General features: G+C 36.5%; 2 protein-coding genes across 2 annotated transcripts; one reads left to right on the top strand and one right to left on the bottom strand.

Annotated features, from left to right (window-relative positions):
• Positions 1 to 1,565: 1,565 nt before the first annotated feature.
• Positions 1,566 to 5,998, top strand: LOC107598222 (glycoprotein-N-acetylgalactosamine 3-beta-galactosyltransferase 1-like). Its single transcript, XM_016289502.1, has 3 exons — positions 1,566 to 1,676; positions 1,802 to 2,113; positions 5,855 to 5,998. Exons 1-3 carry the CDS (start codon positions 1,566 to 1,568, stop codon positions 5,981 to 5,983), a joined length of 552 nt encoding a protein of 183 aa, XP_016144988.1. The 3' UTR covers positions 5,984 to 5,998.
• A 1,547-nt stretch (positions 5,999 to 7,545) lies between these two features.
• On the bottom strand, positions 7,546 to 25,026 carry col28a1a (collagen, type XXVIII, alpha 1a). Its single transcript, XM_016289503.1, has 30 exons — positions 24,821 to 25,026; positions 23,766 to 23,910; positions 22,235 to 22,491; positions 21,284 to 21,344; positions 21,065 to 21,195; positions 20,672 to 20,725; positions 20,535 to 20,579; positions 20,413 to 20,439; positions 20,167 to 20,211; positions 20,030 to 20,092; positions 18,602 to 18,664; positions 15,355 to 15,423; positions 15,149 to 15,217; positions 14,870 to 14,938; positions 14,709 to 14,777; positions 14,528 to 14,596; positions 13,746 to 13,814; positions 13,543 to 13,614; positions 13,214 to 13,282; positions 12,026 to 12,097; positions 10,616 to 10,684; positions 10,330 to 10,398; positions 10,181 to 10,249; positions 10,029 to 10,097; positions 9,857 to 9,925; positions 9,710 to 9,778; positions 9,537 to 9,605; positions 9,333 to 9,431; positions 8,220 to 8,562; positions 7,546 to 8,118 (listed from the first exon to the last, which is right to left on the bottom strand). Exons 2-30 carry the CDS (start codon positions 23,884 to 23,886, stop codon positions 7,946 to 7,948), a joined length of 2,592 nt encoding a protein of 863 aa, XP_016144989.1. The 5' UTR covers positions 23,887 to 23,910; positions 24,821 to 25,026; the 3' UTR covers positions 7,546 to 7,945.
• Positions 25,027 to 25,147: the final 121 nt, after the last annotated feature.

Consider the following 25,147-nt stretch of genomic DNA (forward strand, 5'->3'; position numbering starts at 1 on the left):
GTATCTCTTGTAAACAAAACAAAAATGTACACTTTAGCATACATTTACTTCTCGTTATAGAAATAATAGACTTTTCTATTAGAAATAGAAAAAAGTAGTTATGTAATTTCATAAATCTATTGTCTTTGAAATATGGTTAAAGTGCACTGCTGAATGTACTGACAAGAATTTAAGATAAATTCAGATATACTGTAATATTTTTTGTATTGAAGCTTGCATGTGATGTATTTAAATGATTTGTAATTAAACATTTAAAATAATGAAGTTGCAATTTATGATATATTAATATTAAATATAATATCAAATTACACAGTAGCTATGTAACGGGGCTGACGAGACGTGAGACGTGTGGATCCATCTGCAAGCTTTTATTTAAGAGACGTGGTCATAACAGGCAGGGTCTAACAATGGCAAACAGGTATATGGCGGGCAAAACACAAGAATAGTCCTAGGGCTAGCGTAGGTCAACGATCGGCAGACAGAATCACAGGGGCGAGACTAGAGGGATAAATCCAGGAAAACAGGCAAAGATCAGAAACAGAGAAAACAGACAAGGCAAGGCAATGCAAAACAAGGAAACACGGGCAGGATAACAGAAACTAGGAATAATAACAGGCTAAGCAATACTCGGCAGAGAATGGTTGTTTGAGTGAGTGTTATATAGTGAGTGAGTGATATGAAACAGCTGTGTGCAATCAGTGCTGTGTGCAATCAGTGCAATGAACGATGGGATATGTAGTCTGGGGTGAAATGCAACAGTGTGTAGTGCGAGAGTCAATGAAAATGGAAAGGGTGACCTCTGATGGCTAGCAGACGGAAGTTCATGGACCGGATTCGTGATCCGGTCCATGAACTACAGTTGAGCTACAGTTGAAAATAAAATCAAGTACTTTACATACAATAAGTGAGCACAACAAATGATTATTAAAACATAATGATTTAAAATGTACTTTAAAGTAACACTTTTACGTTGGCACTATTACATGTTTTAAAGGTGTACTTAAGTGTTAATAAGCTTTTATTTAATTAATATTACTGCATATTATCTGCAAGTACAGTTTTTTGAACATTTGACACATCAAGTGCACATTCAATACAATTATGCACATTTCTTTATCAGAAGAATTATTCAACTTGTTAATTAGCATTTTTAATCAAATTTGCACACAAAAAAAAGTTGACATGTTTAAAAAAAACATGTTTTAAAATTTAAATAATGTGTCAAAAAATTATTATAAAAATAGAAATTCACATAGAAATGCCAGGTCACATCATGGGGGCGTAATGCATTATTATGTGATACAGTGCCTCGTACAATGTGCTTTTTAGTATACCTGCACACTTCGATAAATTTACTAGGTCACCCAAAGTATTCCTTGCATGCAGAAAATGTGCATTCTACACACAGTATACATACTGCAAAAATAGCATGATACATTAGGTCATTCTCTACATGACATTTGACTGCCAGTCTCTTTCTGTTTCTAAGCTAAACTCTTTTTATAGCTGAGAACAGAAGAGCTGCACTGGAGTTCAGCCAGAAGGTCAGAGTGTTGTGCTGGGTAATGACACAGCCCAAACACCTGAAGTCCAGAACACAACATGTTCGTGCCACATGGGGCAAAAGCTGCAACATCGTTCTGTACATGAGCTCGGAGGCATCAGATTTCCCCACGGTAGGGCTCAACGTGTCAGAAGGACGCAGTCAACTCTACTGGAAGACCATACGGGCCTTCCAGCACATCCACACGCACCATCTGGACCATGCTGATTGGTTCCTCAAAGCTGACGATGACACGTTTGTATTGGACGTAGGTTCATGCCACTCGTCACACAGGGCTACATGAGCGGAGGAGCTGGTTACGTCCTTAGTAAGGAAGCTTTGAGGAGATTCGTGAAGGGCTTTGCTGATGGTCTTTGCACACACAACACGGACACTGAGGATGTTGGTTTGGGAAAATGCATGGAGACAATGAAAGTTCAGCTGGGTGATTCCAGGGACGTTTTGGGGAGACAAACCTTTCATCCTTACCCTCCAGATTATTACCTGCCCAGACAGACACCCAGACTACGACCCTGGTACCTCCTCTATGAGCATTACCAACCGGTTGAGGTAAGTATGAGATGTTCGAAGGGGATTAATGCCGGAATTACCCAGGTTTTTGCCCTAATTTACAGTCTGCAGGAGTCAATGCTAGTCTGCACATTTTATGCAGTCAGATTTGACATATTTTACAGAAGATCGTGTAGTGTATGATGGCCACATACTTCACCCAAAAATGAAAATTAGCTGAAAATGTACTCACCCTCATTCCATCCAAGATGTATATGAGTTTGTTTGTTCATCTGAAAAGATTTGGAGAAGTAACATTACATCGCTTGCTCATCAATGGATCCTCTGCAGTGAATGGGTGCCGTCAAAAAAACTAAACAAAACAAAAAACGATTCACCAGTTCTTTGACATCACATAATGATGTCATTAATGCATAATATCATCCATGTGGTTGAACATGCGCAAATAAAGCTAAGTATGTAGCTGATTTACATTTTATTCAATTCATTGTTATTAAAGGGTTATTAAAGAGACAAATTCAATCTGGTTAGTTCACCCAAAAATTCTAATTAGTCCATGTTTTACTCACCCTCAAGGCATCCTAGGTGTATATGACTTTCTTCTTTCAGATGAATTAAATCTGAGTTATATTAAAAATTATCCTTGCTCTTCCAAGCGTGAATGGCAGTGGGTGGGTGTTTTTGTTCAACAGTCCAAAAGTAGTCAAATGAAGCGCATCCATTCATATTAAAAAAACACGCATCACATGGCTCCAGGGGGTGAATAAAGGCATCCTGTAGCGAATCAATGCGTTTTTGTAAGACAAATATCCATATTTAAAATGTTATAAACACCTTTCTTTCACTTCTGCTAACTGTCGTAGGCGTTTGCATAGCGCGCCGGTGATTAGTGATGCAGTGACGCAGAAGCGCGATGGAGAGAGAACAAAACAAAACGCTGGTCACAAATTAGAAGCCCAAAACGAGGATTTGTAAATAAAATGTCGGAGGAATTCAATATAAGCCAAGAGGAGATTGGTTTTCCTTTGGTAAAGTAAGGAAACTTTGCTTCCTTTGCTCCTGTAAACAAATGTTTGAACGCGCGCACGACAGTCAGCGGAAGTCACACAAAACTATTTATATTGTTTAAATATGGATATTTATTTTTAAAACGTATCTATTTGCTACAGAAGGCCTTTATTCATCCCCCAGAGCCGTGTGAGGCATGTTTTATTATGGTTTTGTGTGCTTTATTTCACGTCTTTTGGACTGTTGAACGAAAACACCCGCCCATGCCAATATAAAGCTTGGAAGAGCAAGGACATTTTTTAATATAACTCCAATTGTAGTCGTCTGAAAGAAGAAAGTCATATACACCTAAGATGCCTCGAGGGTGAGTAAAACATGGACTAATTTTCATTTTTGAGCGAACTAACCCTTTAAAAAAACTTACAATTCACCCTCAAGTCCTCAGTTCACACATGCTAATACTATCAACAGCTCATTGGCTCTTATCAACACGGGCATGTCCAAGGACCTGGAAATGGTAACTTGTGATATCAGACTTATCAAGCGGATACTAGTAGATGTGAGTTTTCTAAGTAACACATGTTCCTGAATAAACATACTTTGTTGATCCTGGAACAACATCCCTGTCCAAAAGTATCGTGCTAACTTCTACCCCTATACCTAACCCTAACCATAACTTACATGCAAAATCAGAAGGAAATGATAGGTGAATAAAAATGTGTAGAAGCCCCTAACCTAAACTTTTGGAGTATTCAACTTAGGCTGCGGCTGGAATGAACAGATCAATGAGGGTTGCCGCTTCAAATCGACAAAGGACTGACACGCACATGCCGTTTGTGCACTGTCACGTGAAGTAGATTAGATGGAAAAAATGTTCAAATATACAGATGTTTCAGATGTTGATGTGTAGAAACAAAAACACCCTTCATTCAATACTTTCTGTACTTCTATACAAGAACACAGTTTAACATAAGCCTACACTGTAAAAAATGACCGTGAATTTAACGGGAAAAGACTGTAAAAATGCTACAGTAAAAACCTGTTAAATGGTTAACGGTAAATTCCCCTACTATATACGGTGAAAAACAGTATTGGACATTACATGTATTGGACATTAATTTTACAGTAGTATACCGTTTTTGGAAGTGAAAAAGACCGTATAATTTACAGTGAATAATCGTAAATTGACATTCCCACAATTCCCTGCGTTACATTTCAAATTTGATTTATTTTTCTTATTATTTTTTTCTTATCAGTTTTGTATATTAAACACCCTTCATTCAATACTTTCTGTACTTCTATACAAGAACACAGTTTAACATAAGCCTACACTGTAAAAAATGACCGTGAATTTAACGGGAAAAGACTGTAAAAATGCTACAGTAAAAACCTGTTAAATGGTTAACGGTAAAATTCCCCTACTATATACGGTGAAAAACGGTATTGGACATTACATGTATTGGACATTAATTTTACAGTAGTATACCGTTTTTGGAAGTGAAAAAGACCGTATAATTTACAGTGAATAATCGTAAATTGACATTCCCACAATTCCCTGCGTTACATTTCAAATTAGATTTTTTTTTCTTATTATTTTTTTCTTATCAGTTTTGTATATTAAGGTTGTGTGTTACACCTAATGTTGTTAAATTAATGTTTATTGCATTATTTGTTTCATGTGTGTCAGCATGACCACTGCTGCCGTTTTTTTACCGCAAATTTTACGGATTTTTTTTACAGTGTAGACTATTTAAATACCATTAAAATGGGTTTTAAATTAGGTGTGTTCGATTTGTGTGCAATGTGAAGTCACTTTGCACAGGCCCCGCCCATGGCTGTTGATGGACACTGCAGTATTAGCAGAGACCCTGTCCTTAGTGAGCAGCACACAATCCGCCATGAACATCTTCATGCTAGAGCATTTAAAAGCAGCATTCACATAAGAAATGTCTTCTTATTAGTGTTACAGAAATAGATTCAAGTGCAGTGAATGATTTTCAGTTTTTATTTTACTGTTTGGGTCATATGTACAGTGTAGACAGCAGTACAGGTACTGTATATTACGCTACTGTCACTTAATACACAGATCTAATATAAGCATGCCATTTCTTTTCCAGCTGTTTAACTTCACAGACATAACCAACAGCACAATAAGACATGAAAAAAACTTAGTTTAGTACTGCCATGTGACAGCTGCTTTCTGCGTGTGCTTCAGATGTGTGCGCTCAGAAAACCGTATATAAGAATTTTAAACTAATATGCTTTAACACACATGATTTCAGCACAACAGACATGATGTTTTGGCATGATAGAACAGATGTTTTTAGCAGAATATCTGAGGAACAAGCTGTAAAGGCACAGTCCTACTCTCAGCAGCTCATTTGCATTTAAAGAGACATGCACGAAAACAGCATATTTCTGCTTCCGCTCTAAATAGGCATTTTCAAAATGATATAATTGATAAAGGATCTGTGTAAAGGATCTTGAGCTGAAACTTCACAGACACATTCTGGGGACACCTGAGACATACTGTAAGAAGGAGCATATTAGGTGCCCTTTAATAAATGTGTTTTGTTAATTGCAGTGTTGTTTAAGAAGGATGTTGATCCAGGAACATGTTTGGTAATTCTATAGTCTCATCTTATCCGAAAGAGAGAGAAGCAAGAAATAGATTAATACAGTTTCTTAACCCCTTTTAAACACTTATTTTCAGCTGGAAATCAATTGATTGGTCCTTATGTTAAATACATTGTTCTTTTCTTGTGTTTTTAGGGCCCTGGATGCTGTTCAGATTTAGCCATCTCGTTCCACTACATAGATGCAGTGCAAATGCGCACTTTAGAGTACTACACCCATCACTTACGCCCACATGGATATAAATACAGATTTAAGCCAGATTGACACTTAAATAATATAAATAACATCTAATCCAAAAATGAGACAGCATTCAAAATGCAATCTTTATAAGTGAAATTTATTGATACATGTATACTTTACTTCACTGTACCATTAAATGTAAATCATGTTATATTTATTGTTCTATACAATATTAAAACAGGTTTTACAAAGTTACAGACTAACAACTTTATTGTCCAAAACATTAATGGCATTAGCTTTGGAAACACAGTGGTTTGCTTCATCATAGTCCAAACGTAAAAATACAAGTAAGCCAAGAAAAGCGTTGGTTAATCCAGACTTTGGGTGTCATTCATTTATAGAGGAAAGAACTTCTGTATGTTTGATTGTTATGTGTTTAAGAATTGCTGGGAAGAGATCATTCCCAAACTTATGAGTCATGAATGATTACTACTAAGGAAACATGAAAACTGAAACATGGATAAACATTGTTGAAATAATTGATGGAAATGATGTTAATCATACAAAAATATAATACACATTTAACATACAATACTGTCCCTAAGAGTTTAACACTGATTTTTAATGTTATGCTTTTTGCATTTTAAATACACAAGCACTCAAAATAATCTATATGTGATTGACACACATACATTATTTTGTCATGATCAGTGCAAGAAGTTGGCTGATGCCGTCTTGTACACAGTATTAGTAATTTTGTGCAGTGCTTTTTTACAGTATAAAGCAGGGACATATTGTTAGCTTCTCAACATTAGCTTTGGTTGAAATTAAAATACGTTTATATAATAATAAAATAAAAATATGTATGTGTATTTACTCAATTATTTTATGAAAACAAGGGGTGTACTAACACCTCTTTTTTCCACTTTGAACATTGGTAATGATGTTTAAAGGAAAAGTGGAAATTGACTGAACATTTCAGTCCATCCAAGATGTAGATTGTTTCTTCATCTGAACAGATTTGGAGAAATTCAGCATTACATCACTTACTCAGTAATGGATCCTCTGCAGTGAATGGGTGCCGTGAGAATGAGAGTCCAAACAGCTGATAAAAACATCACAATAATCCACAAGTAATCCACACCACTCCAGTCCCTCAATTAACATCTTGTGAAGTGAAAAGTTCAAACTACTGCTTCCGGCTAAAAATAAGAGTACGCGTAATATTGCTTTCTTCAGTGAAAAAGTTGTCATGTCTGAATCAGGAGAGATATACTGTATGCACAAATCAAGCCCCACTTACAAGTGAAAACAATCCAAAACAATTCTAAACAAATATGTGAGTGGATTTTGGAGTGGACTTTGTCACTGGAAGAAGCGTTATTATAGATTATGGACTAATATTTTGGCCAGAATTGACGGTTTAAAGTTAAAACATCTTAATGATGGATTTGCTTCTTACATACACACAGCTTTTTTCTTCACAAGATGTGGACTGGAGTGGTGTGAATTAATTGTGGATTATTGAGATGTTTTTACCAACTGTTTGGACTCTCATTCTGACGGCACCCATTCACTGCACAGGATCCACTGTTGAGCAAGTGATGTAAAGCTACATTTAAAGAAACAAACTCATCTACATCTTGGATGGCCTGATGGATGAGTACATTTCCAGCAAATTCTAATTTTTGGGTGAACTATTCCTTTAACAGAAATCACAATTAACAGAAATATATTCTATGGAAGGAATATTAAAAATAAAGAAATTCATAAAACATTCAGTGCGACTAGGGGAAAACGTGGTACTTTGAATATACATGTTATTTTCTAGAAAATGGAGCAGCACTAGTCTAGTAAACAATATTTAAAATAGTGTTGGCCCAAAGGACAAATATGATCTACAGTCAGTGTAGCAGGAATCCCTACTCGTCTCATAAAACACATGTACGACAATGAAAATGTATCTGCATAGTGCATGATCGCAAAGTCGACACAGCTTGATATGAATCTGCTGAATGAAGGCCTGTGCTTCATTGTGAGGGTATGTTATGTCTGTACACAAACGTTTTGACAAAGGTCTTCTGTCTCAAAGCGGTTGCTGTTGCCTTGGCAGCCACCATACCAGAACTGTGCGCATGCGTTGGCCTCCGGGTCGTAGTACCACATCACCCTGTACTCCCGACACGGCCCAGGATCCAATCCCTGCCTACAGCCTACCTCTGAAAAACAACAACAACATTGCATTGCATTGACAATGCCTGTTAATACCAGGAGTAAACATCAGTCGGCCTATATTTGTAGTGAAAGCAAGTGTGTTTACCTTTCATGAAATCGTTAGGCTGAGGGGCCGGTGGAGGTAGAGTCCGTGGTGGTGGGCTGATTTCTGGAACAGGCCGCCAGTTTATGGGTGTCTGGGGTCCCAATACTGAGATGGAGGATTGTCTCGTCTTATCTCCAACTGGGGCATCTGTCACCTTAGGAAGCTCATTTAAAGACCCATCAACAAAGGGCATCATCCAGCTGTTGTCAATATGCATGTCGTCATAGTCATCTGGAGAAGAAGTGGTCTCAAACTCTGTTGGAAGTGCATCCTGTGAAAAAGAGACATTTAAAGACTGAGCGGCGTTGGACCGGGCAGCACAACTCATCAGGAAACACAAGCGCTTTCCAGCAAAATATCACCATTAAGCCAGTGCTTATTTTATGATTAAATTTGGAACATTTCATGTGCACACTTTTCTCCATATCTGTGTCTTTAAGGTTGAAGTTTGTTCATATTTCACGATACTATGTGATTTTACTATCAGATCTATTCATTTTAAAAATACAAATACAAAGCAGTTCATACATATAATGACATTTTATACACTTCTTCAATGACAAGCATGCGAGCCTATTATAGTAATGTATTGAAGACGTTTCAAGTATCTGTATGGTACAGTGTTTTTATAGTGTAACTCAAGAGGTCTTCGACCCTGCTCCTGGAGACCCACTGTCCTGCAAAGTTTATTTCTTCAACACACTTACCTGTGATTTTTTAAGCAACTTTAAAGACCCTGATAAGCTGATTCAAGTGTGTTTGATTAGGACTGGAGGTAAACTGCAGGACAGTTGAATAGTTGAATATCTCTGGTGTAAGGTTAATGGTTTTTCATATGCTTTTAACCCAAAAACAGTGTTGTAGTGCTCAAAACTCAACTCTGTCTTGAGTCTGTTTCTGGTTTGGACTCTCGGATTTGAGACCAAGTCCGGTCTTGAGTACTAAAACATGCTTACGGATAGTGGTATGTTGTCCATTCAGACTATCTTTAGGTCTTTGTCTGGACTTGGACTCTACTCTGGTCTCAACCTTGACTTGGACTCAAATGAGCCAGTCTTGACTACAACTCTGTCTGGCAAATGATTCAAACGTTAATTGGAACTGAATGTGAACCTGGTAACTGGATATTACCTTGGCTCCTGTTTGTCCAGGCATTCCATGTTCTCCTCCCTCTCCTTTTCTCCCACGTTCCCCTGCTAGGCCCCTGTTACCCTGAAACCATAACATTTTGTTAATTTAGCATTGCATTTGAAAAGTAACATAGTATTAACTACACTGACATATAATACAATCAGTCAGTGTTTGCCTATCTCGTACCTTCTCTCCAGGCAGACCATCACCTGGAGGCCCTCTAGGGCCAGGGGGCCCTTGAAACCCAGGATCTCCCTGTGATCACAAAATGTTAATTTAGAGGTCTAAGTTTCTGTGTGGTAAAGTGTTTTGCTTGTTGTCCAAGCTGATTGAGCTATAGTAAGGCCTTTGGTCCTTACCTTGGGACCCTGAATTCCCTCTCCTAGAGGTCCTGGAAGACCAGGAGCACCAGGCTGGCCAACTGCACCCTATAAAAATCTCATATTAATCAATGTTGAATATATTCTGAGCCGATGCACAATTTATTTTAAGAAGTGTTATTGAACCTTTGGTCCCATCAGTCCAATCCCTGGAGGCCCTGAAGGGCCGGTCGTTCCAGATGAGCCCCGGTCTCCCTGAAAACAACAACTACATCAGTTTAGCCGAACTACTAGAATAGACTTTGCGGACTTTCTGTAAGACAGAATCGTTTATTGTGAATTGAAAAATGACAAATACCTTTGGTCCAGGAATTCCTTGTCCTTCAGGTCCAACTTCACCTGGCGGCCCAGGCAACCCTGGAAGCCCCTGAGAATATATCATATGTATAGATATTACTGGTTTTGTTTTGTGTGTTGTTCTTATCAAAGTATTTGTCTTCTTTTACGCACCTGTGGTCCAGGGTAACCCTCCCCCTTCATTCCTTGTGGCCCCACTTGTCCTGGACTTCCTCTGTCACCCTGAGACATACCAACATAGATTTTATTAGGTCAAAAAGAATCATATTAAACCATATAGTAATAATCTTTGAGGCTATAACCTTAGGGCCTGTGGTCCCAACACCTGGCTCTCCAACAGGACCCGCGGGACCTGCAGGTCCTGGCTCTCCCTAACAAAAAAAACACACAACCAACATAATGATTAAGACCATATGTACAAAACATACAGTAATTTATGACATTAGGTTAGAATGCAAATAGCCAACCCTGTTGGCAAAGGCACCCATTGTTGTGCAGATATTTACCTTTAGTACAAATATTACTTCTTTTTACACTTTGTGTGAATAGCATCTATCACTGTTTAAACCTAGTGAGACATATACGTACCGTTGAACCAGGTAATCCTCGACCTGGAGGTCCTCGTAAACCCATCATACCTAAACTTCCTGGTTCTCCCTAGGCATAAAAAAATCTTTTATTACCAGTTTTTAAAACATGTTTATAAAGTATATAAGAACAACATGGATGGTGAGAGATCAGAGACCAGGGAATATATTTTAGATTTTCAATGTATTTTATGAGTTTATGGGTTTTATGTGTGAATATTCTCACAACCAACATGACTGTTAAAGGACTGATTATGAGCAGCCATAAAAGTGTACAACCAAACCCTAAAGACCTTTTATGAACTCTTTAAAGGTCCCCTGAAATGCTTAGAAACACGCAGCGTTACTCTATGTGTTGACGTCATTTTAACTGAAACAGGAAGACAGGGCGGGACATATCAAGCAGCCCCGCCCCTTTTTAAAACAGCCAATAGCATTTGTTTATATCACAGCTTGGGCTAGAGCCGTTCAGAGCCGTTGAGCTCCTAAAGCCGCATTTGACAGGGTATGCTAGCCACAATCTCATCCATATTGCTATAAAATATAGCATTCTGTGTAGAATTCAAATAGCTCCGATACATTTTGTGGTCTGCGCTGACTCGCGCGTGTGATCGGCTCCGTGCTATCGTGTCTCTGGAGCTTATATCTTCTAAATGCGAATGTTGTCACTATTTTGGAGCACACTGCCTTATAGATAACCTTAAGACTAACATATTGATACTAACACGCAAAAAACTTTAATTTTGATTTCATGGGGACTTTAAAAGTCATCTGACATTCCAAACCTCTAAACACAACGACCTGGACATTAACCTCCACATTCCCAATGCAAAACCAGATTGTATGTTTTTAAGCTCTGTCACTGTCCCACCCACCTTGGCCCCCGGGGGTCCTGCTGCTCCTGCACTTCCTGGGGGACCCCGAGGTCCTCTGTCCCCTCGGTCCCCCTGTGGAGAGATTCACAAACAAAATTTACAGTGACATTTTCCACTTTAGTACATTCAGATTCAGAAAATGTCTCTATGCAGAATATGATATCTTATTTTTATCTTATTTTATCTTATTTAGACTCAAAAGTCTAAAAGGTCTTTAAAAGTCTCTAAGGATTCAGGATTTGTATTTTTTTTTGTGGCAGCATATATTTAGAGGAATTTTTATTCTCATTCTCAGTGAAAATGTAAAACAATATAAAAATTGTATTACAATATTAAATTTTTACAAAGATTATTTTATTTCAAAGAGTCTTTTCTGCTCACCTAACACGCAAAAAACTTTAATTTTGATTTCATGGGGACTTTAAAAGTCATCTGACATTCCAAACCTCTAAACACAACGACCTGGACATTAACCTCCACATTCCCAATGCAAAACCAGATTGTATGTTTTTAAGCTCTGTCACTGTCCCACCCACCTTGGCCCCCGGGGGTCCTGCTGCTCCTGCACTTCCTGGGGGACCCCGAGGTCCTCTGTCCCCTCGGTCCCCCTGTGGAGAGATTCACAAACAAAATTTACAGTGACATTTTCCACTTTAGTACATTCAGATGGGACAGTATTTGAGTATTGTTCAGCTTTTTTGGTTGTAAATAACATGATATGATTTTATTTTGAGACAAAAGCATCATGAATACAAGTCCAGATCACATTTTACCCCAAAATCTAAATGCAAAAATAAGATATCATATTCTACATAGAGAAAATGTCTCTATGCAGAATATGATATCTTATTTTTATCTTATTTTATCTTATTTAGACTCTAAAAGGTCTTTAAAAGTCTCTAAGGATTCAGGATTTGTATTTTTTTTTGTGGCAGCATATATTTAGAGGAATTTTTATTCTCATTCTCAGTGAAAATGTAAAACAATATAAAAATTGTATTACAATATTACATTTTTACAAAGATTATTTTATTTCAAAGAGTCTTTTCTGCTCACAAAACCTGGATTTATTTAATCAAAAATGTACAGTAATTTAAAATATAATTTATTTCTGTGATCAAAGCTGAATTTTCTGCATCATTACTCCAGTCTGATCCTTCAGAAATCATAATAATATGCTGATTTGCTGCTCATGAAAGATTTCTTATTTTTATCAATTATTTCTGCTTATTATGAAGAGTATTTATTTGAAATATAAATATTTTGTAACTTTATAAATGTCTTTATTTTGTCCAATGTACTTTCTTTAAAAATAATTACAAAAAATTAAAAAAATAATAATTTTAATGTGAAATACAAACTGGACCTGGCTGGTTTTGTAATATTCCTAAAATAATCATATAAAATATCTGGTGTCAGACATATTTCCAACACTTGAAATGGTTACAACCTGTGTTAAACTGACTTTGAATCAGTAAATCCAGTAAATTTATACTGTAATGTAAAGCTTGCATTTAATGGCAGGAAATATATTACTCTCATTGTCACCCAAAAGGGCAAATGTTAGTTTCTGGAAATGGCCATTTACAAGCGTGACTCAATGTTAATAAATGTATGCTGTGAATCACTGTTTGGCCTTAAGAGCTGCATGCACATATCAGTTATAACTTGATCTACGCATATAGTTGTGGTAACTAAAAAAACCTATCAGAGCATCATTGTACCTTCTCACCAGGAGTACCTCTCCCTGCTAAGCCCTCTGGACCTCGAGCACCAGGTAAACCCACCTCCCCCTAACATAATGAACAGAATATAGAAATGCCAGGGGAGTAAACACATATAAACAGGAATTCAATGCATGCTGTAGTGAAATCCCAAAGCTTTATTAGATACGTTCCTATATTTGCACTCATAAAACAGATAAGAAAGAATGATATTTCTTAGCCACACCTTAAAACAGCATATGACTTCATATGACATTCATTAATTTTTTTAAGCCAAACCACTGGATACATTTTAAATTAAATCTGTGACCCAGGACGTTGTGTCCTACCTTTGGACCCACAGATCCATCTTCACCTGGGATACCAGGAATGCCAGGTGCTCCGTCTGGGCCTGGTTCTCCCTAAAGTCATAAAACCAATATATCGCTATTACACAAAACATTTTGGTGGTGTTTACTCAATAGTGTATATTGAAAATATAGAAACAGATAATATTTGATTTAGTTTGTAAGGACATTAGAAGTGTACATACTTTTGGTCCTGGTTCTCCTATTCCTCTCTCACCTTGTGGTCCAGATTCTCCTGGAAAGCCCTGATCACCCTGGGATCAAATTTGAATGAACTGTACATTTACGAAATTAAATGTTCATATAATTTAAAATAATATTTTCATTTAATTAAAAATGTAGCACTTTTGTTATATGCTTTTGTCAGTGTTGTTTGTTTCTTTATTTATGTTTAGCTTTAATATATTTAAAAATTTGAGTTTAAATTTTTAGTAATTTTATAACTTCGACTTATTCATTTCTGTTAGGTGCCAAGGCAACATTTCACATTTTTGTTAAATAAAAAAGTTTTTTTTTTTGGGTGAACTATTCATTTAAATGTGGTTTACTTATGATAATATGGATTGAAAGTACTTATTCAGAATACTCTCTAAAGATACAGTTTCTTGCATTTAATATCAGACCGCTAATCTAAAAAATACACACACACACACACACACACACACACACAATGTACCTTAGTTCCCACCATGCCCACTCCAGGAGGGCCTCTTGGGCCAGGTGGTCCTATGGGTCCCGGGTCTCCCTGCAGCGAGAAACACCATATCAAAAACTGTTTGCAAAATGAAAACCGTACTATGATTTCCTATAAAATAATGTAGGATGCAGTATGATAATATGGATTGAAAGTACTTATTCAGAATACTCTCTAAAGATACAGTTTCTTGCATTTAATATCAGACCGCTAATCTAAAAAATACACACACACACACACACACACACATACACACACACACACACAATGTACCTTAGTTCCCACCATGCCCACTCCAGGAGGGCCTCTTGGGCCAGGTGGTCCTATGGGTCCCGGGTCTCCCTGCAGCGAGAAGCACCATATCAAAAAGTGTTTGCAAAATGAAAACCGTACTATGATTTCCTATAAAATAATGTAGGATGCAGCCTATGGATAGATAAGAACTTCTCTTTGCCTTTTCACCCTGGAGCCCAACTCCTGGAAATCCCATCAGTCCAGGCAAACCCGCTTCCCCTGTGTTACCCTGCAGAAGTAAGGAACAACTAGTGTCTTATTGCTGGCTCTTATTACACTCGACAACAGCATGTTTCTTATTAAATTGAGATTATACTATACCTTATCACCCTTGATGCTAATCCCAGGAGGTCCACGTCCACCCTTAGGACCCTCAAATCCTCTGTCACCCTGAAATGTGGTGAACAACAGTGCATCGGTACATGATTAACTCATAGAGCTCAACCAGTCACATCAGTGCTAATGAGCAGAGCCTTGTCAAATACTGATTATTACATAATGTACTTAAATGTGAAGTGAATGTAATATTTTCAGAAACTTAATTGCATGAAAATTTTAAGTTAGATGGAGTTTGTTGTTGTTTTTGTTGTTAACTCTTGCCTTTGGTCCTGGTAAACCCTCTCCGGGAAACCCTTGGTTGCCTTGAACTCCTGAAGGTCCTGGTGGGCCCTAACAAAAAGATACTAAATATTAGTATATTATATATACATATACAGTGGATAAGATGTCTGATAGTTGCCTGTTACAGTGTAACTCATGGCTGAGGATGTGTATCTCCCTCTAGTGGTTACTGACGTATCACTTACAGGCAGTCCTGGCTCGCCGATACCAACTGGCCCAGTCGGCCCAGGTCTGCCTTGGCCACCTTTTTCCCCCTTTCAAAACACAAAGAGTATGCAAAAATATAATTCCATTATAATTATACAATAATAAATGCATATTGATACACTACCATTCAAAAGTTTAGGATTTGATTAGATGTTTTTAATTGTTCAAGTCTCTTATGCCCACCAAGGCTGCATTTATTTGATAAAAAATACAGTAAATACAATAAAATTTTTATAGAATTGCAAGTTGTAAAGACAGAACTGCAGGATAAAAATGCGCAATTACGAGTAACCAAGTCAGAATTGCGAGATATGAACTCACAATTCTGACTTTTTTCTCAAAATTGCGTTATATAAACTTGCAATTGCGAGTTATAAAATCAGAATCGCGGCATAGAAACTTGCAATTGCGAGAAAGTCAGAATTGCGAGATAAAAACGTAATTCTAATTTCTCACAATTGCGAGTTTATATTTTGCAATTCTGACTTTTTTCTTTTAATTCTGACTTCTTTTTTCAGAATTGTGAGATATAAACTTGCAATTGCAAGTTACAAAGACCAATTCTGAGGAGAAAAATACTTAAAAAAAATACTAGAGTGACTATATTCTCACAGTCACAAATTTATATCTCGCAATTTTGACTTTACAACCCGCAATTCTGACTTTATATCATGCAATTCTGAATTTAACTTGCAATTCTGACTTTATGTCTTATAATTCTGAGAAAAAAAAGACAGAATTCTGAGTTTATATCACACAGTTCTGAGCGGAATAAAGTCAGAACTGAACTGGCATAAACTCACAATAGTGATAAAAAAGTCAGAATTGTGGGATAAAAATTCGCAATTACCTTCTTTTTTAATTCAGTGGTGGAAACGGGCTTCCATAATTTTAAGCATCTTATTGTATTGCGGTAAATTGTTTAGCACATAATCATTTTTTTTAGGTATGGCCTATTAGGAATAATTATATCCTTTGTGCGCAGAGTCTAAACTTATCAAAAAAAAAATGGCATGCACAGATATGGACATTCTGAAGTTACATGTATTTCTGATGCTTAGACGGCAAACAGCAAATTGTAAATTATCAGACATTTCAACTCACAGATGAAGTCTGTAATATTCAATTCAATACTAGTGTTGTCCAAAAGAGGAGCCACCGGATAAGTCATCATATCAGGATAAATCACTGTATTTAAATCTTTTCCCAACAGTGTTCATCAGTTTGAATAACTGAATAACTTAACATGTAGTAAATAAATGGGTAACACTTCATTTCGATAGTCCACTTTAGACATTCTATTAACAGTAAGTAACTTTGCAACTACATGTCAACTAGCAGTTAGTAGAGTATTAGTAGACTGTCTGCTTAATATCTTCTAACACTTTCTTTGTCAACTTATTCTACTAACCCTAAACCTACCCTAAGTCTACTCTGAGAGTTAGTAGACATGTAGTTGCAAATGAATGAGAATTAGTTGACATGTAGTTGACATGTAGTTACAAAGTTACTTATAGTTAATAGAATGTCTAAAGTGGACTATCGAAATAAAGTGTAACCAATAAATGCATATACATTCATATCTCTGTTGTGCGTTTTCAGAATTGCATGTATTTCTGTAGACTATTTAATTAAACCTCGTAAACTGTTTTATGCAGACCTTGACCCAAATTGGTCAGCTTGCTTCCACAAATTGTAGCTGCCTCACAAAAACTGAAACAGACAAGGATAATAAAGCTAGCCGTGCCATCACTTATGATGTGTTTTCATTGGACACATGACAGCCAGACAGATTCCCCGTCACCAGAGAATAGACTGTGTGGGAAACTGAAGCTCTCTAAATCTGAATCAGGTCAAAAAACGGAGGCTGCTGTCATCACACCAAAAGCACAGGGACAGAGACTGAAGGAGGAGGGCAGGAGATAGTAACCCCTGTCCTTATGCTAATCCAGAGGAACAAAGACAGCCGTCAAAGAGGAACAATGGCCTGTAGGCCTGGATTCACGGCTTTAGCTATGTTACATTAGTGTAAGAACAGCACTTAATCCCTCGATCACATTCCATTAGTGCAGGGACAGGAGAGATCGTCCGACTGTATGAGCCTGCACTTGGGAGGTGCATTACTCTTACTTTATAAGAATGATATACTTCATTATAGGTTGTGCTATTCTTTTGTCTATATGCAGATTTCCAGATATTGAAGTGGGATCAAAAGTCTGAAATGTTCTGCTTATATGTCACCCATAATTCAAAAGAAAAAATGGTAACACTTTAGTATAGGGAACAATTCTCACTATTAACTAGTTGCTTATTAGCATGCCTATTAATAACATAATGGCTGTTTATTAGTACTTCTAAAGCACATGTTCTGCACGACCATATTCTACATCCCTAATCCTACCCAATACCTAAACATAACAACTAGCTTACTAACTATTAATAAGCAGCAAATTAGGGGTTTATTGAGGCAAAAGTCATAGTTAATGGTTTATTAATAGCGAAAATTGGACCTTAAAACAAAAAAAATACATGATTCAATTTTGCATGAAGAAAATTAGACTTCTTTAAAAATGAAGAAAATTTTTTACATTAATTTTCAACTCAAATTCTTATTACTGTAATGCAAAAGCCCAGTATCAATATTGAATATAATAATAAAAAATAATCCTGTCTGAATGAAATAATAAAAAAATAAAACAGATATATCATATTATGTCATATTCCAGTCCAAAGTTTGAGGTCGGTTCGATTTTTTAAATGTTTTTGAAAAGTTTCTTATGTTCACCAAGGCTGCATTTCAAAATACAGTAAAACAGGAACCTAATATTGTGAAATATTATTCATTTAAAATGTATTTTCATATATTAAATCGTTTAAATAGAATATATTTAATATATAATAATATATTTTATATACAAATCTGAATTTTTAGCAGCCATTACTTCAGTGTCATGTGATCCTTCAGAAATAATTATTAGAGTTAATATATTTGTAGTAACAGTGATGAGTTTTATACTGTACATTTGACAATTATTTTCTGGATTTTTTTATCAAAAGAAATAGTTTTTCAGTTTTAATTTATTTCGATTTTACAATCATTAATATTATAATATTCAAATCATTATTTTTTTTTACATAACCGTACTAAGAATAACTGTCACCGAAATAATGCCACAACGCAACAAATCATAATGATAAATCAAGGTAAATTCATGCATATATCACAAACTTGATAAAGGCAACCTGATCGCCTCGTGGTCCACGTGGTCCTGGGGGTCCGTCCAGGCCCTGTGGGAATGAAAGATAGGATCATCATGACACATACAGACCACAGATTCAGAGAATCATTTCATAAAACATACTTGATCTCCTTTCATCCCTGGGGCGCCACATTCTCCTTCCCCGCCCTACAGAACGGAGACAGAGTGAAAGTAAGTTTCATTGTCCTGCTGTCTGATATCATCTATAACACTTCACCATCAGGCTGTCTTCTGTGAAACACTGTACAGTCAGGATGAAACACTCTCATCGTTTGCTGATAAGCTTAACAGCTTCATGTTGTAGAGAAAAACAAGTGAATTCACTGTCATGCTATTCTTTTGTCTATATGCAGATTTCCAGATATTGAAGTGGGATCAAAAGTCTGAAATGTTCTGCTTATATGTCACCCATAATTCAAAAGAAAAAATGGTAACACTTTAGTATAGGGAACAATTCTCACTATTAACTAGTTGCTTATTAGCATGCCTATTAATAACATAATGGCTGTTTATTAGTACTTCTAAAGCACATGTTCTGCACGACCATATTCTACATCCCTAATCCTACCCAATACCTAAACATAACAACTAGCTTACTAACTATTAATAAGCAGCAAATTAGGGGTTTATTGAGGCAAAAGTCATAGTTAATGGTTTATTAATAGCGAAAATTGGACCTTAAAACAAAAAAAATACATGATTCAATTTTGCATGAAGAAAATTAGACTTCTTTAAAAATGAAGAAAATTTTTTACATTAATTTTCAACTCAAATTCTTATTACTGTAATGCAAAAGCCCAGTATCAATATTGAATATAATAATAAAAAATAATCCTGTCTGAATGAAATAATAAAAAAATAAAACAGATATATCATATTATGTCATATTCCAGTCCAAAGTTTGAGGTCGGTTAGATTTTTTAAATGTTTTTGAAAAGTTTCTTATGTTCACCAAGGCTGCATTTCAAAATACAGTAAAACAGGAACCTAATATTGTGAAATATTATTCATTTAAAATGTATTTTCATATATTAAATCGTTTAAATAGAATATATTTAATATATAATAATATATTTTATATACAAATCTGAATTTTTAGCAGCCATTACTTCAGTGTCATGTGATCCTTCAGAAATAATTATTAGAGTTAATATATTTGTAGTAACAGTGATGAGTTTTATACTGTACATTTGACAATTATTTTCTGGATTTTTTTATCAAAAGAAATAGTTTTTCAGTTTTAATTTATTTCGATTTTACAATCATTAATATTATAATATTCAAATCATTATTTTTTTTTTACATAACCGTACTAAGAATAACTGTCACCGAAATAATGCCACAACGCAACAAATCATAATGATAAATCAAGGTAAATTCATGCATATATCACAAACTTGATAAAGGCAACCTGATCTCCTCGTGGTCCACGTGGTCCTGGGGGTCCGTCCAGGCCCTGTGGGAATGAAAGATAGGATCATCATGACACATACAGACCACAGATTCAGAGAATCATTTCATAAAACATACTTGATCTCCTTTCATCCCTGGGGCGCCACATTCTCCTTTCCCGCCCTACAGAACGGAGACAGAGTGAAAGTAAGTTTCATTGTCCTGCTGTCTGATATCATCTATAACACTTCACCATCAGGCTGTCTTCTGTGAAACACTGTACAGTCAGGATGAAACACTCTCATCGTTTGCTGATAAGCTTAACAGCTTCATGTTGTAGAGAAAAACAAGTGAATTCACTGTCATTAAGTCAAATATACTTGCCTTTTCTCCTTTTGATCCTGGTCTTCCCTGCAATAAAAGAAGCAATCAGAGACCCAGCAATGAACATACAAACAAAACGTATATCCATAACTATTTTAGAGTAATATATCAAGATATAGTACCCTCAGACCCTCTAATCCTGGACGTCCATTTAAACCTGCCCCTCCCTATGGAAAAACACAGAAAATCATATTAAATCAGATTTGAAAACACCACATCTTGTCAAAAATAAGACAGAATTAGTGCACTAAAAACTTACTTTAGATCCTTTAGGACCAGGAGGCCCATCAAATCCTGGATCGCCTGGTTTACCCTGATATTTACAAGAAATTACAGAATGAGCAGACATAATAATAATTTCAATTGTACATTTCTGAAGGATATTCATTGACAAGTGCAGGCTTTCCCATTCAGTTCAATAAGAGTCGGTGGATTTGATTTCTGAGAATGATGGAGTGTTGATGCAAGACGTTCTGGGGTGCGTTTCCCGAAAGCAACTATGGTCGCAAGTTCCGTCGTTGTTAATAGAATTCAATGGAACTAATGACCATAGTTAGTGAACGATGGTTTTGGGAAACGCACCCCTGTTTTGTTTATCTTTGCATAATTCGCTGGTCTTGATCTTTAACCCGTCTGTGAAGCACAGAGAGGCCCTGGCGAAAGCTCCAGCACCTGCTACACTTGCAGTGTGGGAAACACTTCCTAGTCTTTCATGTGCCGCCCTGAATCCACCTGCTGTGCTCTGGCCGTAAACCAGAGCTTTCAGAACGATGGAGTTAACCGCTTCATCAAACAGCTCAGAGAGAGGATTACTGCTGTTTAACACTTCTTCCTCAAACAGTTTGAACTCTGTTTGTTCATGAGCACAGACCAAGCCGGGCTCTACCGAGTGTTTCTTCTACATCACAGGCCTGATGTCTGATGTCTATATTCTGAAACACCATTCAGAGTATTCAGATTACCATTTACAGATACAGCGAAAAAATTATGCCAGGTGCAATGCTGTTTTTTTAAGTTTCATTGAAATGTCATAAACATTTTCTTAATTTTAGTTCAGGTTTTAGTGATTTTGAAGTGTGTTTTTGTTATTTTTATTAGTTTTAATTTTTAGCACAACAAAGTTAAACTAACTTAAAGTATTGCCTTGGCAACTAACTGAAATAAGCTTATATATATATATATTTTTTTTTTTTTTTCGTTTTTTTTTTTTGAAGGGTCAGTATATATGAGTTCTGTGCCATCTGAACTTTTCTTTTAAAATGAGCATTTTTCTCAGGTTCCTATATGTTTATGTTCAGTTATTTCGCTTTAATAGCAATGAAATGAATATGAATTAATATGAAATGACTGAACCTACACATAGAAGCCTGATAAAAATGCTCATTTTGGAAGAAAATTTCTAACAGCACTTAGAGGGTTTTACTTATGTTCATCAAGGCTGTATTTATTTGATCAAAAATACAGAAATAACAGTAATATTGTGATATATTATTGCAATTTCTAATATCGGTTTCCTATTTTAATATACTTTAAAATATATATTATTTCTGTGATGCAGTGCTGAATTTTCAGCATCATTACTGCAGTCTTCAGTGTCACATGATCCCTCAGAAATCATTCTAATATGCTGATTTATTATCAGTGTCGAAACTGTTGTGCTGCTTACTATTTTTTGGAACCTGTGATACTTTTTTCTTTGATGAATAAAATGTCAAAAAGAACAGCATTTATTTCAAATAGAAGTCTTTAATGTCACTTTTTATCCATTTAACACTGAATTTAAAAAGTATTAAAAGAAAGAAAAAAATTACTGCCCCCAAACTTTTGAATAGTTCATGGCATCCACTTGGCTGTGGAACACGTCAATGTCCTGCCAGTCACGGAAGTTGTGCTCCACTGAGACAGTGCTGCTGTACTGCAGGAGGGCGAGTCTCACCCGCATACGCCAGCCCGACACCTGTAGCTGCATCAGCCTGGTGCTGAAGCGCAACACTAACTCCCTCTGCCTCTCAAACAGAAGCATTTTGGCTTTCTCTGAACTGTCAACTAAAAACGCCAACTCCACTGGACAGAACAGAGCTGCAGGAAAAATAAATTAAGATATTACAGATTAGAGTAGACAGGCAGACAGGCAGAAAGAAGAGAAAGACAGACAGAAGAGAAAAACAGACAGAGAGGCAGAAAAGAAAGATGGACAGATGGTAGAAAGACAGAAAAGAAAGATGGACAGACAGACAGAAGAGAAAGACGGACAGACAGACAGACAGACAGATAGAAAGACAAGTACAAAGACAGACAGACAGAACAGAAAGATGGACAGGTAGACAGATAGAAATACAAGTAGAAAGACAGACAGACAGACAGACAGAAGAGAAAGATGGACAGACAGACAGATTGAAAGACAAGTAGAAAGACAGACAGACAAAAGAGAAAGATGGACAGGTAGACAGAAGACAAAGACAGACAGACAGGTAGAAAGACATTCAGACAGAGACGGACAGACACAAGAGACAGACGGACAGACAGACAGACAGACAGACATTAAAACAGAGACAGACAGACAGAAGAGAAAGACGGACGGACAGACAGACAGACAGAAGAGCAAAATGGACAGACAGACAGGCAGAAGGACAGACAGACAGATAGACCAGTAGAAAGATGGACAGGCAGAAGTGAAAGATGGACGGACAGACAGACAAGTAGAAAGATGTACAGACAGACAGTAAAGAAATACAGACAGACAGATGGTAGAAAGACAGACAAACACAAGAGAAAGACAGACATGTAGACCGTTAGAAGGACGAACAGACAGATAGATAGAAAGGTAGAAAATGGACAGACAGACAGACAGACAGAAGAGAAAGGCAGACAGACAGACAGACAGACAGACGGTAGAAAGACAGACAGAAAAGAAAGATAAACAGATGGTAGTAAGACAGACAGACAGACAGACAGATGGTAGAAAGACAGACAAACACAAGAGAAAGACAAACATGTAGACCGTTAGAAGGACGAACAGACAGACAGATAGAAAGGTAGAAAATGGACAGACAGACAGACAGAAGAGAAAGGCAGACAGACAGACAGACGGTAGAAAGACAGACAGAATAGAAAGATAAACAGACGGTAGCAAGACAGACAGACAGACAGATGAGAAAGACGAAGAGACAGACAGAAGAGAAAGACGGACGGACGGACGGACAGACAGACAGACAGACAGGTAGAAAAATGGAAAGACAGACAGAAGAGAAAGACAGACAGGTAGAAAAAATGGACAGACAGACAGAAAAGAAAGATGGACAGACAGACAAACAGGTAGACAGAAAGGCAGACAGAAAAATTGTGTTTCTTACTTTTGACTTCATTCTGCATGACACTGTTGTCGGGCTTCTGTCTGTTTTTTCTTCTCTTCTGGTTTCTAGCACTAGAGGACAGTATCAGCAGCAGGACACACAGCATCACACCACACTGCATCCTTCCTGCTTATTCACCGCCACTCTACAAACCAATCAGATGTCTGTTTTACTGTTTAACACATAACTGCAAATATGTCCTTAAAATAGTGTATTTATTTTTTGACATCACATCATGACTGTATTAAAGTCCACTTGCTTGTCTTATAGTAGTCAGACAGACAATGCAAATGCAAAATAAAACTTTCATTAAAACAGTTAGCCAAGTGTGGCTGTGTATTACAGTAATTTTAAAACTATACGTTTTTAGGCTATGAAAACTTTTTATCCATGCTAAAATCACTGTAATGCATAGCCCTGAATAGCTTTTTGCTTTAATAATCAATGTTTCTTTACTCCTGAGGAAACATAAGTATATAGTAGATAATAGTTTATTGCAGTGATTAATAGTGCAGTTCATCCAATTTAACAGATTTTTTGCAATACACCTTGACTGTAGAAATGCTGAGGGGTCAGAAAGGGCATATCCTATGAACTCTCCTGAGGCTGTCATGCACGTGGCCTGTACATTTCAGCCCTGAAGCTGCTACAAAATCACTTCAGTGTGACACAAGCATGCTGCTGCTGTTACACCAGGGAATTTTACTGAGAAATATTTACATTTTATTTTATAATGATGTTATCCTTCTTTTTATAATTGAATGCACATTTTCATCCATGTTTTTTAAAGTCACGTTTTTAAAACTCCTTCTGTGCTGCTACAAATATTAACAAAAATAATTAAATTATTAATTAAATATTATATTAATATCATATTTAGCACATAATTATATTAATATTTTATTTTACTCTTTATCGTAAAGATATAAACTTTTCAACTTCACATTATATCAACAGCTGCAACACAAAATATAAATCTGCTTTCTTGTGTCCAAGAAAATAATGAATATCATCTGAAAATGTAACAGTAGGCATTTATTATAGTGGTTCCTTACCAAAATGTTGACTGCTGTCTGTTCTGTTCGTCTCCTTAATAATCCAGTGCAATCATTGAGGTCCAGTTACATCATCATGGTGTGTGATATCTCTGTATGAAAGAGCTAGAGGCAGAACAGGCAAAGTTTCATTGCGGCCAGGCATATAATCTGTGAATAACGCAGTAATACCCTCTCTAGACTCTGTCAGAGCTCAGTGTGCCAGTATCCTGACAGTAACCGGCTCACTGCTCTGGGACTCATAGAGTTAAACCCCCTTTTGTCGGTGGATAAGGAGGGCGATTATTCTGACAGCTTTGATTCCTGTACTCCTGTCAAACATTTTAT

This window comes from Sinocyclocheilus grahami, unplaced genomic scaffold (assembly GCF_001515645.1).
Source record: "Sinocyclocheilus grahami isolate Dianchi unplaced genomic scaffold, SAMN03320097.WGS_v1.1 scaffold248.1, whole genome shotgun sequence".
In the NCBI taxonomy this organism is placed as follows: Eukaryota; Metazoa; Chordata; class Actinopteri; order Cypriniformes; family Cyprinidae; genus Sinocyclocheilus; species Sinocyclocheilus grahami.